Genomic DNA, 14,233 nt, shown 5'->3' with positions numbered 1-14,233 from the left:
TGTCTCGGAAGTACAGCCAGAATGCTCCTTAGAAGCGAGGATGGCGAAACTTCATCTCACATAATTTGGACATGTTATCAGGTGGGATCAGTACCTGAGAAGGATATCACCCTTGGTAAAGAAGAGGGTGAACAAAAAAGAGGAAGACCCTCAAGGAGATAGATTGACACAGTGCTGCAACAATGGGCCCAAACATAACTATTGTAAGGACGGTACAGGACCAGGAAGTGTTTTGTCGTGCACAGGGTCGCTATGAGTTGGAACTGACTCAACATCACCCAACAACAACAACAACGGAGTAGAAAGGAGCATGAGTTATGAATTTTATTGTAAGCATTCTAGCCCTATTTGAATTTCTAAAAGTGTACAAGTATATAAAATTTTATTTTTAAAAATACGCTTCAAGAAAAGAAAAATAAAGAGCTTAGGAGACAGGTGACATTTGTGCTAAGCCTCAAGAGGCACACACATGTTGTTGGAATCTGTCATTATCTGACTGTTGAGGATCCAATCCATCTTCATGAGAGTATTCCAATTCCCTTTGAGAAAACTGCCCGTCTCCATTGCGTGAAGTCTTCATTAGAAGAGTCTGCCTTCCACAGAGGAAGCCAGAGGTGCTACCAGAACCAGAAAACTCCCTGGCTCCTGAGCCCTCTCCAGAAAACTTTATTTAGGGGGAAGGAGTACAGGGAGAGTCAGTATTCACAGCATTGATGGTAGCTAGCATGTTAAGAAGTTCCTTGTGCGCACTTGTTAGCAGTAGTGGCTAGAATATCGAATTTAGAAGGCAGGCAGGAACAGTCCCCACGTGCTCAATAATAACTAGTAATCAGCAATGCAAGACTCCTAACACCTTAAAATACAGCCAAGAAATAACACACAAATACACATGTTCATTTTTGGGGTTAAAAATAAGATGCACATTCTAGCTTTTGGGGTTAAAAATAAACAACTTTTACGTGTTAAGTCAGTAAAAAAGAACAAACAGGAACAATCTAAAGGCAGAATTTTTTATAAACATTATGAGCCAAAAAACGGTCCTTATTTTTGCTAGAAACACATGTATATAAAAATTATGAATTAGTTTTGAAGAAAGCTTTTAGAATCAGTTTTACCTGACTTCTATATCTAAGACTAGAGCTTTCGGTTACCCCCTTTAACCAGCATACGAGAGATATTACCCCAAAGTGGCCATAATGCCATGGGTTTAGCAGATATAACGGAAGATGTAGAGCCTCCTTAAATATCTAACTGGGGAGAAATTATAAATTTAAAAATTAAATACTGCCAGTTGTGTTTTGGAACATCTGTTTAAAAACAGTATGTGAAAAACAGAACGTAAGAGAACATTTCAATCAAAAATACTTAGTTATCTAATGCTGCTATAACAGAAATACAAGTGGGTGGCTTTAACAAATAAAAATTATCTCAGTTTACACACAACAAAAAGTTTAGGAGGCTAGAAGTCCAAATTCAGGGTGCCAGTTCCAGGCAAAGGCTTTCTCTTTCAGTTCTGGGGGAAAGTCCTTGTCATCAATCTTCACTGGTCTAGGAGCTTCTCAGAGCAGGGGCCCCAGGTCCTAAGCAGGCACTCCATTCCTGGCTCTTCTTGCTTGGTGGAAATGAGGTCCCCTCCTCCCTGCTTGCTTGTCTTTTATATCTCAAAAGAGATTGACTCAAGATACAACCTAATACTGTAGATTGTGTCCTGCTTCATTAACATAACTGCCTCTAATCCTGCCTCATTAACATCATTGAGGTAGGATTTACAACACATAGGAAAATTACATCAGATCACAAAATGGAGGACAGCCACACAATACTGGGAATCCTGGCCTAGCCAAGTTGACACGCATTCTGGGGGAACACAATTCAATCCATAACAATTTGTAGAATTGCACAAAAAAATTAAAACTGGCCAATTATTTCCATGAATCCTAAAAAGGTTTTAATTGGGGCCTTACTTTCTGCAGATATATTATAGTCACTAAATAAAACAAGGCTAGACTGCTTTACATTGTGATCTAAAAAAGTTAATGCTCAAATTGCAGGATTTTCTTAAACTGGTTATTTAAAGAAGCAGGGATGGTGCGGGACCGGGCAGTGTTTCGTTCTGTTGTGCCTAGGCTCGCTATGTGTCGGAACCAACTCGATGGCACCTAACAACAACATCTATAGCTTAATACAGAATCGCCTATTTTGAACTTTAAAATGTGGAGGAAAATTTGGCTTTCAATAGGATTATTTTATAAGTAGTCCCTAGATCAGCAATGGGGGAGAAAGCAAGTATGTGCATATGGGCTGGGGAGGGGGAATCAGGGGCCACCAAAAACCCACTGCCATTGAGTCGATTCCAACTCATAGCAACCCCACAGGGTTTCCAAGGTTGTAAATTATGGAAGCAGGCTGCCACATCTTTCTTCCGCGGAGCTGCCGGTGGTTCTAAATCACCTACCTTTGTATTAGTAGTCAATCACTTTAACTACTTCATCACGAGGGCTCCTTGGGATAAGGGAAGGTGGCTGGAAATGTAGGACTTCAAGTATGTGATTCTCCAACATCATTTTCTTTTGTTGTCATTTTTATACATTCTCTTGGTTTTATACGTTCTCAATCAGTTCTATAAGGCTTATTATAGAAAACAATCTCTCATCTCTGAGTCCCCCCAGCTTGCCCTCCTCCAGAGGCAATGACTATTTTGGGATTTATTGCCCTATCTTACTGATAAGCCTATGTTGTTATTTCTTGCTATTACAATTTTAGGTATTATTGATTTTCCATTACAGAAAAGGAGTCCGCCTTTCACCTATCCTTAACCTGTGTTAGGATCATCTTGTTTTTCATTTGCTTGCTTTTCTGTGTTGTAATTCAACCCCAAACTCTTTGCCAGTTATCCAAACCTCTTTGTACACCCTGATACATGAAGTAGTCTACAAACATCACCTTCCTCAAAGGCCTCTGCCCTGGTCCAGCCTGGAGGAGAAGGGGTGAAGGCTGCCACCCAGCAAGGGGAAGCAGAGTGCCGGGAAGAAAGGAGCATGCCATGAGCCAGTGTGGGCTTGACAAGGGGCCCTGGCCAGCCCAAAGGCTCCTGTGCAGCTTCTCAATAAGGAGTGAGACTCTGAACAAACAGTGAGTGAACTTTCCCCAAGTCACTGCAAGCACATGCTGCCGCACACTGTAGTTATTCTCTGAGAACAAATCCAAGGGCAACTGCAGAAACCTAAGAGTAAAGAAAATGATCTAAATATATATAAAAAAAAAGAAATCCAGGTGCCCATTAGAATTTTGTATAGACAGTTTCTGGCTCAGTCCCAGGCAGGTGGCAAGTTCTAGGGCAGGGGCGAAATCTGCATCTACCCTGCAAGTCTCTGCCATGGTGACACGAGTCATCATGGGTAAGAGAACCCATTGCTGAGGATAAATATGCTTAGTCACTTTAGATATAACAAACCATTCCCCATGGACCTTGCACTATGGTCCTCTGCATATAAGGGCTACAGCTAGCTCCTTTTCATTACACCCTTTCTAATATAAGCCAGAGAAGGGTAACGTGAATCAATAATCACCACAAGAATCCTTTACTTGCTCAGGAGATGTTCCTGCTTCTACTGAGACTTCTATTTTCTTCTCTATTCTTTGTTCTATATTTTTCCAAACTCCTATCGTGGCATGTATAATTTCTTCTAATTATAAAATAGTCACAAACTTTTTAAAACCCATGAACAACAATGTTGTTGTTGTTGGGTGCCATTGAGTCAGTTCCAACTCACAGCAACCCTAAGTACAACAGAACAAAACACTGCCTGGTCCTGCACCACCTTCATAATAGTTGTTACGTTTGAGCCCATTGTTGCAGCCACTACGTGAATCCTTCTTGTTGAGGGTCTTCCTTTTTCACTGACCCTCTACCAAGCATGAACAACAATAACTAATGATATAAAAATCCATACAATCCTTTTTTTTTTTTTACTAAATACACTGTTACGCCAACTTTATTTCTTTTTCCAAAATGAGTCTCTTGATTTAGTCAGGGCCTCAGTGGCATAAAGGATTACCACTGACATATTCAAAATGATGCATTTACTCAGGGTACATATTAATTTTTCTTGTCTTCTTCAGAAGAACTGCAGGAATGCCTGAACGTCTTGAAGTAATGTGAATCCAAAACAGCTTTACTGAAACTTGATTCCTTGGGCCAGAGGAAGGTCCTTGCTGTAGTTGATGGTACTAGAGGAAAAAAATGAACAAAATTAAATAAATGATAGTACATCCAGAATATTTCCATTCCATTAAAAAAGATAATAGATCTGTATATATTAACAAGGTAAGATGTTCAAGTTGCAAATTAGTGAAGAAAAAAAAAAATCAGAATACAAAACAATATTAGTATGTATCATTTTATTCAAAAAAGAGAGGGAGAGAAACACAGATTATTCATAGTTTTCTTCGAGCAGGGCATAAAATTATGCAGGCCGTAACTTTTCTCTTTATATCTCTCAATAGCTTGTATTGAATTATCAGGAAAAACAGAGGTATTTCCATTTTGATAGAAATAAAGTAAGAAACTAAACTTTAGAAAATAAAAGCTTCCCTATTAACTAGTCACCTGGTTTTTCTCCTGAGAGGAAAAATGTCTCCATTAAACAGGTTCCAGAAAGACCACAGCTAAATATGTTTGCCATTCTAGATCTCAAGTGCAGAAGAAAAATAAAAGACGCATCTGACTTCAAAGTGCAGGAAGTGGACAATGAATGTGCATGTGTCTGAAACATGACAAGCCACAGCCAAAGGCACCTCAGAAGTTCCTGACAGAAATAAAGGAGCTAAGGCTATCAGGACCCGAGGCTAAGAAATGCACCCGAGGTCACACAGCTAACAAGAAGCAGTAGAAGAACAAGCATGAATGTGTCCTTGTTTCTCACCCAGTGTTCTTTCTACAACATGGCACTGCATGGGCTTGACCCCACAATCTGTTTTATTGGAACTGGATAACAGCTATTTCTACCCAAGCGGGAGGGAAACAGCCTAAAAGAAACAACTCCCAGTCAAAGCCTCCCTGGAAGACCCTCAGCAAGCAGACTCCCTAGCCAGCTATGTGCATGCCGGGTGAATGAGCTAATCCACTTTCAAGGGTCGCACTTACTATTCCAAGAGTGGGGTCCCCCAGGCCCACATGCCCACCTCCATCCATTCCCCAGTTTCTAAAGTCTACAAGGTGGTAACCATATCCAAGAAGAAAATCAAAGGGGCAGCTCTTCCACCTTCTCCTGATGGTTGATCCCAGGTGTCCTGCTCCTACACCATCTCCTGGGTGTCAACCACCACCTGGATGGTTACAAACACTGGACACTAGCTAAAGTCAGACAAGACGGGTAAAAACATAATAGTGCAAAATAGGTGCCCTGGGAGGAGACAACTGTGGAACACTTGAAAAATAAAAGGAAGTGAAACCGCATGAAGACAGAGCAAAAAGTAGAAGAGTGTAAGAATCCATTCCCAAAGTCTTTTGCTTACCAAGTAGATCTTCTCATGTACTGTTTCCAGGCATCACTGCCAGACTCCCTGCCACCACCAGTATGTTTTTCACCTCCTAAAGAAATACAAAATAATTTCACATCTTTTGAGCAGCTTCTTTCCCTGTGGGCTCCTTCTCTGTATCACTAAAATGACACTATTAAAAGGAGACCAGAGCTGACTTAACCAGTTACTATATCCATTTTCCCCAATATTAGCTGAGACTATCTCCTCTGCAAACCCCTGCTGATTCCTGAGCACCTCCTCTGTGAAGGGTGCTGTGCTATGCCTTGTGAAGACTTGAGAAGTGATAATCCAGGCAAGGAAATGAGAGATACACAGTCAGCACTGACTCAGGGTTGGATGTGTGAAAAATCTTAAAAGGTATGGATAAATGCTATATAGGTTCACAGGCGGAAAGAAATTACTCCTGGTTTAGTGCACAACACACACATACTAATACATACACATACACACACATGTCAGTAGTAACTAATATGCCAGGCACTGTGCTAGTTTACATAAATTATTTCCAGTACTTCTCTTAAAAGGAGCCCTGGTGACAGTGGTTAGGCACTTGTCTGCTAACCAAAGCGTCAGTGGTGTGAACCCACCAGCTGTTTCACAGGACAAAGATGCAGCAATCTGCTTCCATAAAGATTACAGCCTTGGAAACCCTATGAAACAGTTCTATTCAGTCCTATAGGGTCACTATGGAAACCCTGGTGGTGTAGTGGTTAAGTACTATGGCTGCTAACCAAAGGGTCGGCAGTTAGAATCTACCAGGCGCTCCTTGGAAACTCTATGGGGCAGTTCTACTCTGTCCTATAGGGTCGCTATGAGTCAGAATCGACTCGACGGTACTGGGTTAGGGTCACTATAAGTTGGAATTGATGACGACGTGTTTGGTTTTTTATACTCCTCTTAAACAAAAAACTCTCCATCAAGTTAATTTCAACTCATGGCGATCCCACATGTTACAGTGGAGCACTGCTCCATAGGGTTTTCTTAGCTGTAATCTTTATGGAACCAGATTGCCAAGCCTTTCTTCTGTGGTACTGCTGGGTGGGTTCGAACCTCCAACCCTTGGGGCTGCACTTTAGAGAGCTCCAGATATCACAAACAGTGAAATACAAAGATTTTTCCCTTCATTTTGGTTTACTAAGAAAGCATTTTGTAAGTTTTATAAACAAGTGAGTGAATATAAATTAAGAGAGAGGTACGAATTAGTCAAACTGGAAGCTCCTGGCCAGCGGATGTGTGGTGCTCAGAGTATATGTGGGATGGAGACATAAAAATCACAGGGAAACAAAAGAGCAGCATTCAGGCACAAGATTGGTAAATGGCTCCTCATACTAATAATAAAACTCCCTAAATGATAATGGTGGCTCACTGTGCCTCAGCTGTTTTTATACAAACAATGTAGGAAAGCTAAACACCTGCTTTCCTTCTACGAGTCTGGAATCTTGATAAGTGCTAGGCAGAGGGTGCCTACACTGACCAGCTCCAGTAAACCCTTCAGGCACTGACTCTCTAAGGAACTTCTCTGGTAAACAGTATTTTATACTTGTCACAACATTGCTGAAGGAATTAAACACATCCTGTGTGACTCCACTGGGAGGACTCTCAAGCTAGACACCTGGTTTCCTCCAGACTTCACCCCAGACTTCCTTTTTCAGATTTTGCTTTGTAGCCTTTTGTTGTAATAAATCATAGCCATGAGTACAACTATATGCTGAGATCTGTGAATCCTTCCAGCAAATCACTGAACCCTGGACAAGGTCTCAGGGAACCCTGGCACACTAACCTAGAATTTTATACCATCCATTCTATTAATCAAATAGGAGGGTAGTATAAAGACATTTTCAGAAATGCAAATTCTGAATTGCATTTTCAGAAATGTAAATTTATCTTCTATGCACTCTCTTTCATATGTCTCTTGAGGATGTGCCCCACCAAAATGAAAGAGTAAACCAAGAATGAAGACATGAGATCCAGAAAATAGGAGAGCCAACATAGAAAAAAAAAAAAACAAAGAAATTCCTAGAATGATGGCAAAGGGAGATTCCAGGGTTAAGCCTGCGCGGCAAGCCTGTAGAACAAGAAGTCCAGATCAGGGTAGAACAGGGCACTCCACAAGGGGAGGAAAAGGAAACTGATGGGTTGGACACTATGGGAAATTATACTAAGTAGACACTAGAGGGTATGAGCCAACTTAATAAGAAATACACAGAAAATTAAGCAAATGAAAAATTTAATGACAGGAAAAAACAGTTCTATAAGAAAACAAATTATAGACAACTATATGAATTCCATAAGATTAATATTTTTTTAATATTTACAGTTACCATAAATCAAGTACTAACTGATGAATCAAAAATTGTAATATATTAGAAGACATAGAAAAGGAGAAGATTAAGAAGGTTAATAATAGAGGATCAAAAAATAATTTCTAAAGTTGTCAAATCAAGAAACAGCAAGAATGTAGATGGTCAAGAGACAGACAGTAGTAGAATGGATTAAAAAAATGACCCATCAATATATTGCCTACAAGACACATGCCTTAGACACAAAGACATAAATAGGTTAAAAATCAAAGGATCAAAAAATATATATTAAGGAAACAGTAACCAAAAGAGAGGAGTGGCAATATAATCTCTGATAAAATACTTTAAGTTAAAAATCCATTATAAGAGACAAGAAAGGGCATTATATAATGATTAAAGGATCAATCCACCAAGAGGACATAACCATAATAAATATTTACACACCAAATGACAGACCTCCAAAATGTATTAATAAATTCTAACAGAATTAAAAAGAGAAATAGGCAGTTCCACAATAATAGTAGGAGACTTTAACACACCACTTTCGATCATGGACAGAACAACTAGAAAGAAACTCATCAAAGATACAGAAGATCTAAACACAATCAACCAGCTTGACCTCAGAGACATATACAGAACACTCCACCCAACAGCAGCACAGTACGTATTCTTCTCCAATGCACATGGATCATTCTTCAGAATAGACCATATTTTAGGCCACAAAGCAAGCACCAATAAATTCAAAAACACTGAAATAATACAAAACATCTTTTCTGATAATAATGCTATAAAATGAGAAATCAGTAACAGAAAGAACAAGGAAAAAAAAAAATAGATGCTGTCATGGTCATGTTCCCCTCAAAATGTGTGTATCAATTTGACTGAGCCATGATTTCCAGTATTGTGTGGTTGTCCTCTATTTTGTGATTGTAATTTTATGTTAGAGAGGATTAGGGTGGGACTGTAACACCCTTACTAAGGTCACATCCCTGATCCAATGTAAAGGGAGTTTCCTGGGGTGTGGCCTGCACCACCTTTTATCTCTCAAGAGAAAAAAGTAATGGGAAGTGAGAGAGAGGGAGGGTCTCATACCACCAAGAAAGCAGTGCCAGGGCAGAGCCTGTCCTTTGGACCTGGGTTCCTTGTGCAGAGAAGCTCCTAGTCCAGGGGAAGATTGATAAGAAGGCCAACAGAGACAAAAAGCCTTTCCCTGGAGCTGATACCCTGAATTTGGACTTTTAGCCTACTTCACTGTGAAGAAATATATTTCTCTTTGTTAAAGCCATCCACTTGTGGTATTTCTGCTATAGCAGCACTAGATCACTAAGACAGATGGAAACTGAATAACACCTTACTTAAAAACTACTGGGTAACAGAAGAAATTAAAAATGAAATTTAAAAATTCCTAGAATCAAATGAGAACGAAAACACAATGTACCAAAACCTTTGGAACACAGCAAAAGCAGTACTCAGAGGAGAATTTACAGCAATAAATGCATACATCAAAAAAGAAGAAAAGGCCAAACTCAATATCTTAACTCTACAACTTGAATAAATAGAAAAGGAGCACGAAAAGAAGTCCACAGTCACTAGAAGAAAGAAAATAATAGAGATCTGAGCAGAAATAAAATAGAAAACAAAAACAATAGAAAGAATTGACAAGACTAGAAGTTGGTTCTTAGAGAGGATCAATAAAATTAACAAACCACTAGCCAAATGTGCAAAGGAAAAAAATGAGAAGAGCAAATAAGAAATGAGATGGGTGACAGAACCAACTGAGATAGAAAGGATCGTAACAGAACATTATGAAAAACTGTATTCCAACAAATTTGAAACCTAGAAGAAATGGACCAATTTCTAGAAACACATTACCTACCTAAACTAACACAAATAGAGGTAGAAAATTTGAACCGACCCATAACAAAAGAAACAAGAAGTCATTAAAAAAAAAAAAAAAAAAAACTCCCAACAAAGAAAAACCCCAGCCTAGACGGCTTCACTAGAAAATTCTACCAAACATTCAGTAGAATTGACACCAATTCTACTCAATCTATTCCAGAACACACAAAAAGAAGGAATACTTTTTAATTCATTGTATAAAGCCAGCATAACCCTGATACCAAAGTCAGGCAAAAATACCACTAAAAAAATTTTGTGTGTGAGAGACTGACTTGATTTGTAAACTTTCACTTAATGCACAATAAAAACTAAAAAAAAAAACCACTAACAAAGAAAATTGTAGACCAATATCCCTCGTGAATATAAATGCAAACATTCTCAACAAAATTCTAGCCAAAAGAATTCAACAGCACATCAAAAAAATCACACATCATGATCAAGTGGGATTCATACCAGGGATGCAAGGATGTTTCAACATTAGAAAATCAATTAACACAATTCACTACATAAATAAAACAAAGGAAAAGAAACACATGATAATCTCAATCTGTGCAGAGAAAGCATTTGATAAAATCCAAAATCCTTTTCCTGATAAAAACTCTCAGCAAAACAGGAACAGAAGGGAAATTCCTCAACATAATTAAGGGGATATATGCAAAACCAACAACCAACGTTATTCTCAACAGAGAAAGACTGAGAGCATTCCCCTTGAGAATGGGAATGAGACAAGGACGTCCTTTATCATTACTCTTATTCAACATTGTTCTGGAATTCCCAGATAGAGCAATAAGGCACAAAAGGAAAATAAACTGTATCCAGATCAGAAAAGAAGAAGTAAAACTATCCTTATTCACAGATGATATGATCCTCTACACAGAAAATTCCAGAGATTCCACAAGAAAGTTACTGGAACTAATACAAGGATTCAGCAAAGGGGCAAGGTACAAGACCAACACACCAAAATGAGCTGGGTTCCTCTACATTAACAAGTAGGACTCTGAAAAGGAAATCAAGAAAACAATATCATTTACAGTAGCTCCCAAAAGGATAAAATACTTAGGAATAAGCCTAACCAGGGACATAAAAGACTTACCGTCTACAAGAAAAACTATTAAAACACTACTGGAAGAAACTAAAAGAGATCTACATAAATGAAAAAACATTCCATGCTCATGTAGAAGACATCATGTTCTGAAAATGTCAACACTAGAAAAGCGATCTACAGAAATAATGTAATACCGATCTAAATCCCAACAACATTCTTTAATGAAATGGAAAAACAAATGTCCAACTTTATATGGAAAGTAAGGAGGCCCCAAAAGGCTAAAGGAATATTAAAGAAGAAGAACAAAGTAGGAGGCATCACACTTCTCAATCTCAAAACCTACAATATAGCCATGGCAATCAAAACAGCCTGGTACTGGTTCAATGACAGACACATAGACCAACGTAACACAATTGATACCCAGAAGTAAATCTATCAATCTATGGGTAGCTGATCTTCGACAAAGGGTCAAAGTATATTCAATCAGGAAGAAACAGCCTCTTTAACAAATGGTGCCGGCAAAACTGGATATCCATTTGCAGAAAAATGAATCAGGATCCATACCTCACACCATGCACAAAAACTAACTATAAATGATTCAAAGACCTAAATGTTAGAGCTAAAACTGGAAATTTTCTGGAAGATAACACAGGGACAAAACTAGGGGACCTAATTTTTTGGCATAAATAGCCTATCAAACTCAGCAAAAAGTTCATGAACATCAGAAGATACATTAGATAACCGGGACCTCCTAAAAATTAAATACGTATGCCCAGCAAAGGACTTCACCAATAGAGTAAAAAGAGAACCTACAGACTGGGAAAAAAATTTTGACAATGACATCTGATAAGGGTCTAATCTCTAAAATATACAGAAAACTTCAATGACTCAACAAAAAGACAATGCAATCAAAAAATTGACAAAGGGCATGAACAGACATTTCACCAAAAAGGACATGCAGATGGCTAGCAAATACATGAAAAGATATACGTGATCATGAGTCATTTAAAAAAAAAAAAAAACCCATTGCTATTGAGTCAATTCCAACTCGCAGCAACCCTATAGGATACAGTAGAACTGCCCCATAGGTTTCCAAGGAGCATTAGGTGGAGTCAAACTGCCCACCTTTTGGTTAGTAGCCTGAGCTCTTAACCATTGCTCCACTGGGGCTCCACAGCATTGGTCATTAGAGAGACAGAAATCAAAACTACAATGAGATACCGTCTCACCCCTGCCAAAATGGCAATGATCACAAAAAACCAAAAACAACAAATGCTGCTGAGGCTGTGGGGGGATATGAACTCTTATACATTGCTGGCGGAGATTCTAAAATGGCACAGCCGCTATGGAAAACAGCACGGTGCTTCCTCAAAAAGCTAGAAATAGAAATACCTTAAGATCCAGCAATCCCATTCCTAGGTATATATCCTAGAGCTATAAGAGCAGTGACACGAACAAACATATGCACACCTATGTTCATTGCAGCATTATTCACAATAGCAATAGGTGGAAATATCCTAAGTGCCCATCAATGGATGAATAGATAAACAAACTTTGGTACATACATACAACGGAACACTATGCAACTATAAAGAATAATGAGTCTTCGAAACATAACATAGGTGAATCTGGAGGACATTTTGCTGAGTGAAATAAGTCAATCATAAAAAGACAAATGTTGTATGGTCCCACTATTATAAAAAGTCAAGAATACATATACACACAGAAAGCAAAGTTCTTTGATGGTTACCAGAGATAGGAGGGAGAGGAAAGGGGAATCACACTCTAGATGGTAGGCACTTGTTACTTTTGGTGATGGAAAAGGCAAGACCAAATAGGGGTGAAGTTGGTACAACCTGACCAAGGTAAACAGACACTGAGAAGTACATGGGACTCAGCTCAATCAAACATACAAGACCAAATGGCAACTCCTGCCCAAAAGCAAGATGAAAAGACAGAAATGACAGGAACCAGATGAAGTGACATAGGGAACCTGGGGTGACAAAGGGGAGCGTGCTTTCACATTGTGGGGATTGTAACCAATGTCACAAAACAATATGTGTATAAATTTTTGAATGAGAAATTAACTTGAACTGTAAACTTTCACCTAAAGCACAATAAATTTATATATAAAAAAAAAGTACATGAGAAAAAGGAACAATTTTGGTAAATGCTATAACACATACAATTTTGCAACAGTAAAAATAACCAAAAAATATGTGTGTGGTACATAAGTAGAAATGGATGCATATATGTGTATAGGAAGGCATAGGTGAGTACATGCACATGCAGGTACAGGTGTATCTGTAGGCATATGTATATATACGCTTCTGTGTGCTGCATATATATCCACATTTTCAAGAAACAACATAAGGGGGCACAGTTATGGAGGCTTCCTAGACATATCCAAACAACTTTAAGCATTGGTTTACTGGGTTAAAAAGCTTGGGACCATAGTCAGTTGGCATAACATAGTTCACAAAAATAATGTCCTACATTCTAGTTTGGTGAGTAGGGTCTGGAGTCTTAAAAGCTTACGAACAACCATCTAAGATACAACTGTTGGTTTTTACTCATATGGAACAAAAGAGAATGAAGGAAATCAAAGGCTCAAAGAAAAAACTAGCCCATGGGACTAAGAGTCCACACAAACCACAGCCTCTTCTACCTGAGACCAGAACTAGACAGTGTCCAGCTAAACCACTACCGACCATTCTGACCAGGGACACAATAGGAGGTCCCAGACAGAATGGGAGAAAAATGTAGAACAAAACTCAAATTCCAAAAAAAAAAAATCCAGACCTACTGGACCAATAGAGGCTAGAGGAATCCCCAAGACTACTGCCCTAAGATACCCTTTGAACTTGGAATTGAAGCTATTTCCGTAGGTCATCTTTCAGCCAAATAATAGATTGGCTTATAAAATAAACAATACCACCTGTAAGTAATATGCTCCCTTAAACAATTAATGACACGAGATCAAACAGTCAACATTTACCCAAAAGCAAGAATGAGAAGTCAAGGAGGGGAAGGGAAGCTAAATCAATGGAAACAGAACAGAATGGAGATAATGAGAATGCTGACATATTGTAAAAATTTTAACCAATGACAGGGAGCAATTTGTACAAAACTTGTTAAATGAGAGCCTAATTTGCTGTGTAAACTTTCACCTAAAACACAGTAATATATTATTTAAAAAAAAAAAAAAAAACCTCAAGGCTTATTAGGAAAAAACAGGAGCAGGGCTCAGTGAAAAGAAACATTTTCTATAGTGAAGTTAAAGTTTATCATTTACTACTTTGCAAATAAAATCCAGAATATTTTTTGGGAAATTTTCTGGCTTTAAAGCAGGGGTTCTTAATCTTGTTTTGGGGGGGTCTTGGACGGTCTTCCCAGAAAGCAGATGTCATAATTTCAGGGGTTCACACACCCTATGTAAAGAGAC

General features: G+C 38.6%; 1 protein-coding gene across 2 annotated transcripts in view; it reads right to left on the bottom strand.

Moving 5' to 3' along the window:
- Window positions 1–996: 996 nt before the first annotated feature.
- Window positions 997–14,233, bottom strand: part of ALDH7A1 (aldehyde dehydrogenase 7 family member A1) — a 59,660-nt gene continuing 46,423 nt past the window's right edge. For both annotated transcript variants that reach the window (XM_049873484.1, XM_049873489.1), the window contains exons 17-18: window positions 5,518–5,593; window positions 997–4,230 (exon numbers count right to left, since the gene is read on the bottom strand). In XM_049873484.1, the coding sequence (XP_049729441.1) occupies window positions 4,176–4,230; window positions 5,518–5,593 (131 nt within the window). In that variant the 3' untranslated portion in view covers window positions 997–4,175. The remainder of the gene's footprint in view (window positions 4,231–5,517; window positions 5,594–14,233) is intronic.

Source organism: Elephas maximus, chromosome 2, assembly GCF_024166365.1.
Source record: "Elephas maximus indicus isolate mEleMax1 chromosome 2, mEleMax1 primary haplotype, whole genome shotgun sequence".
NCBI lineage: Eukaryota > Metazoa > Chordata > Mammalia > Proboscidea > Elephantidae > Elephas > Elephas maximus.
This window is presented reverse-complemented; position numbering and strand designations above follow the sequence as displayed.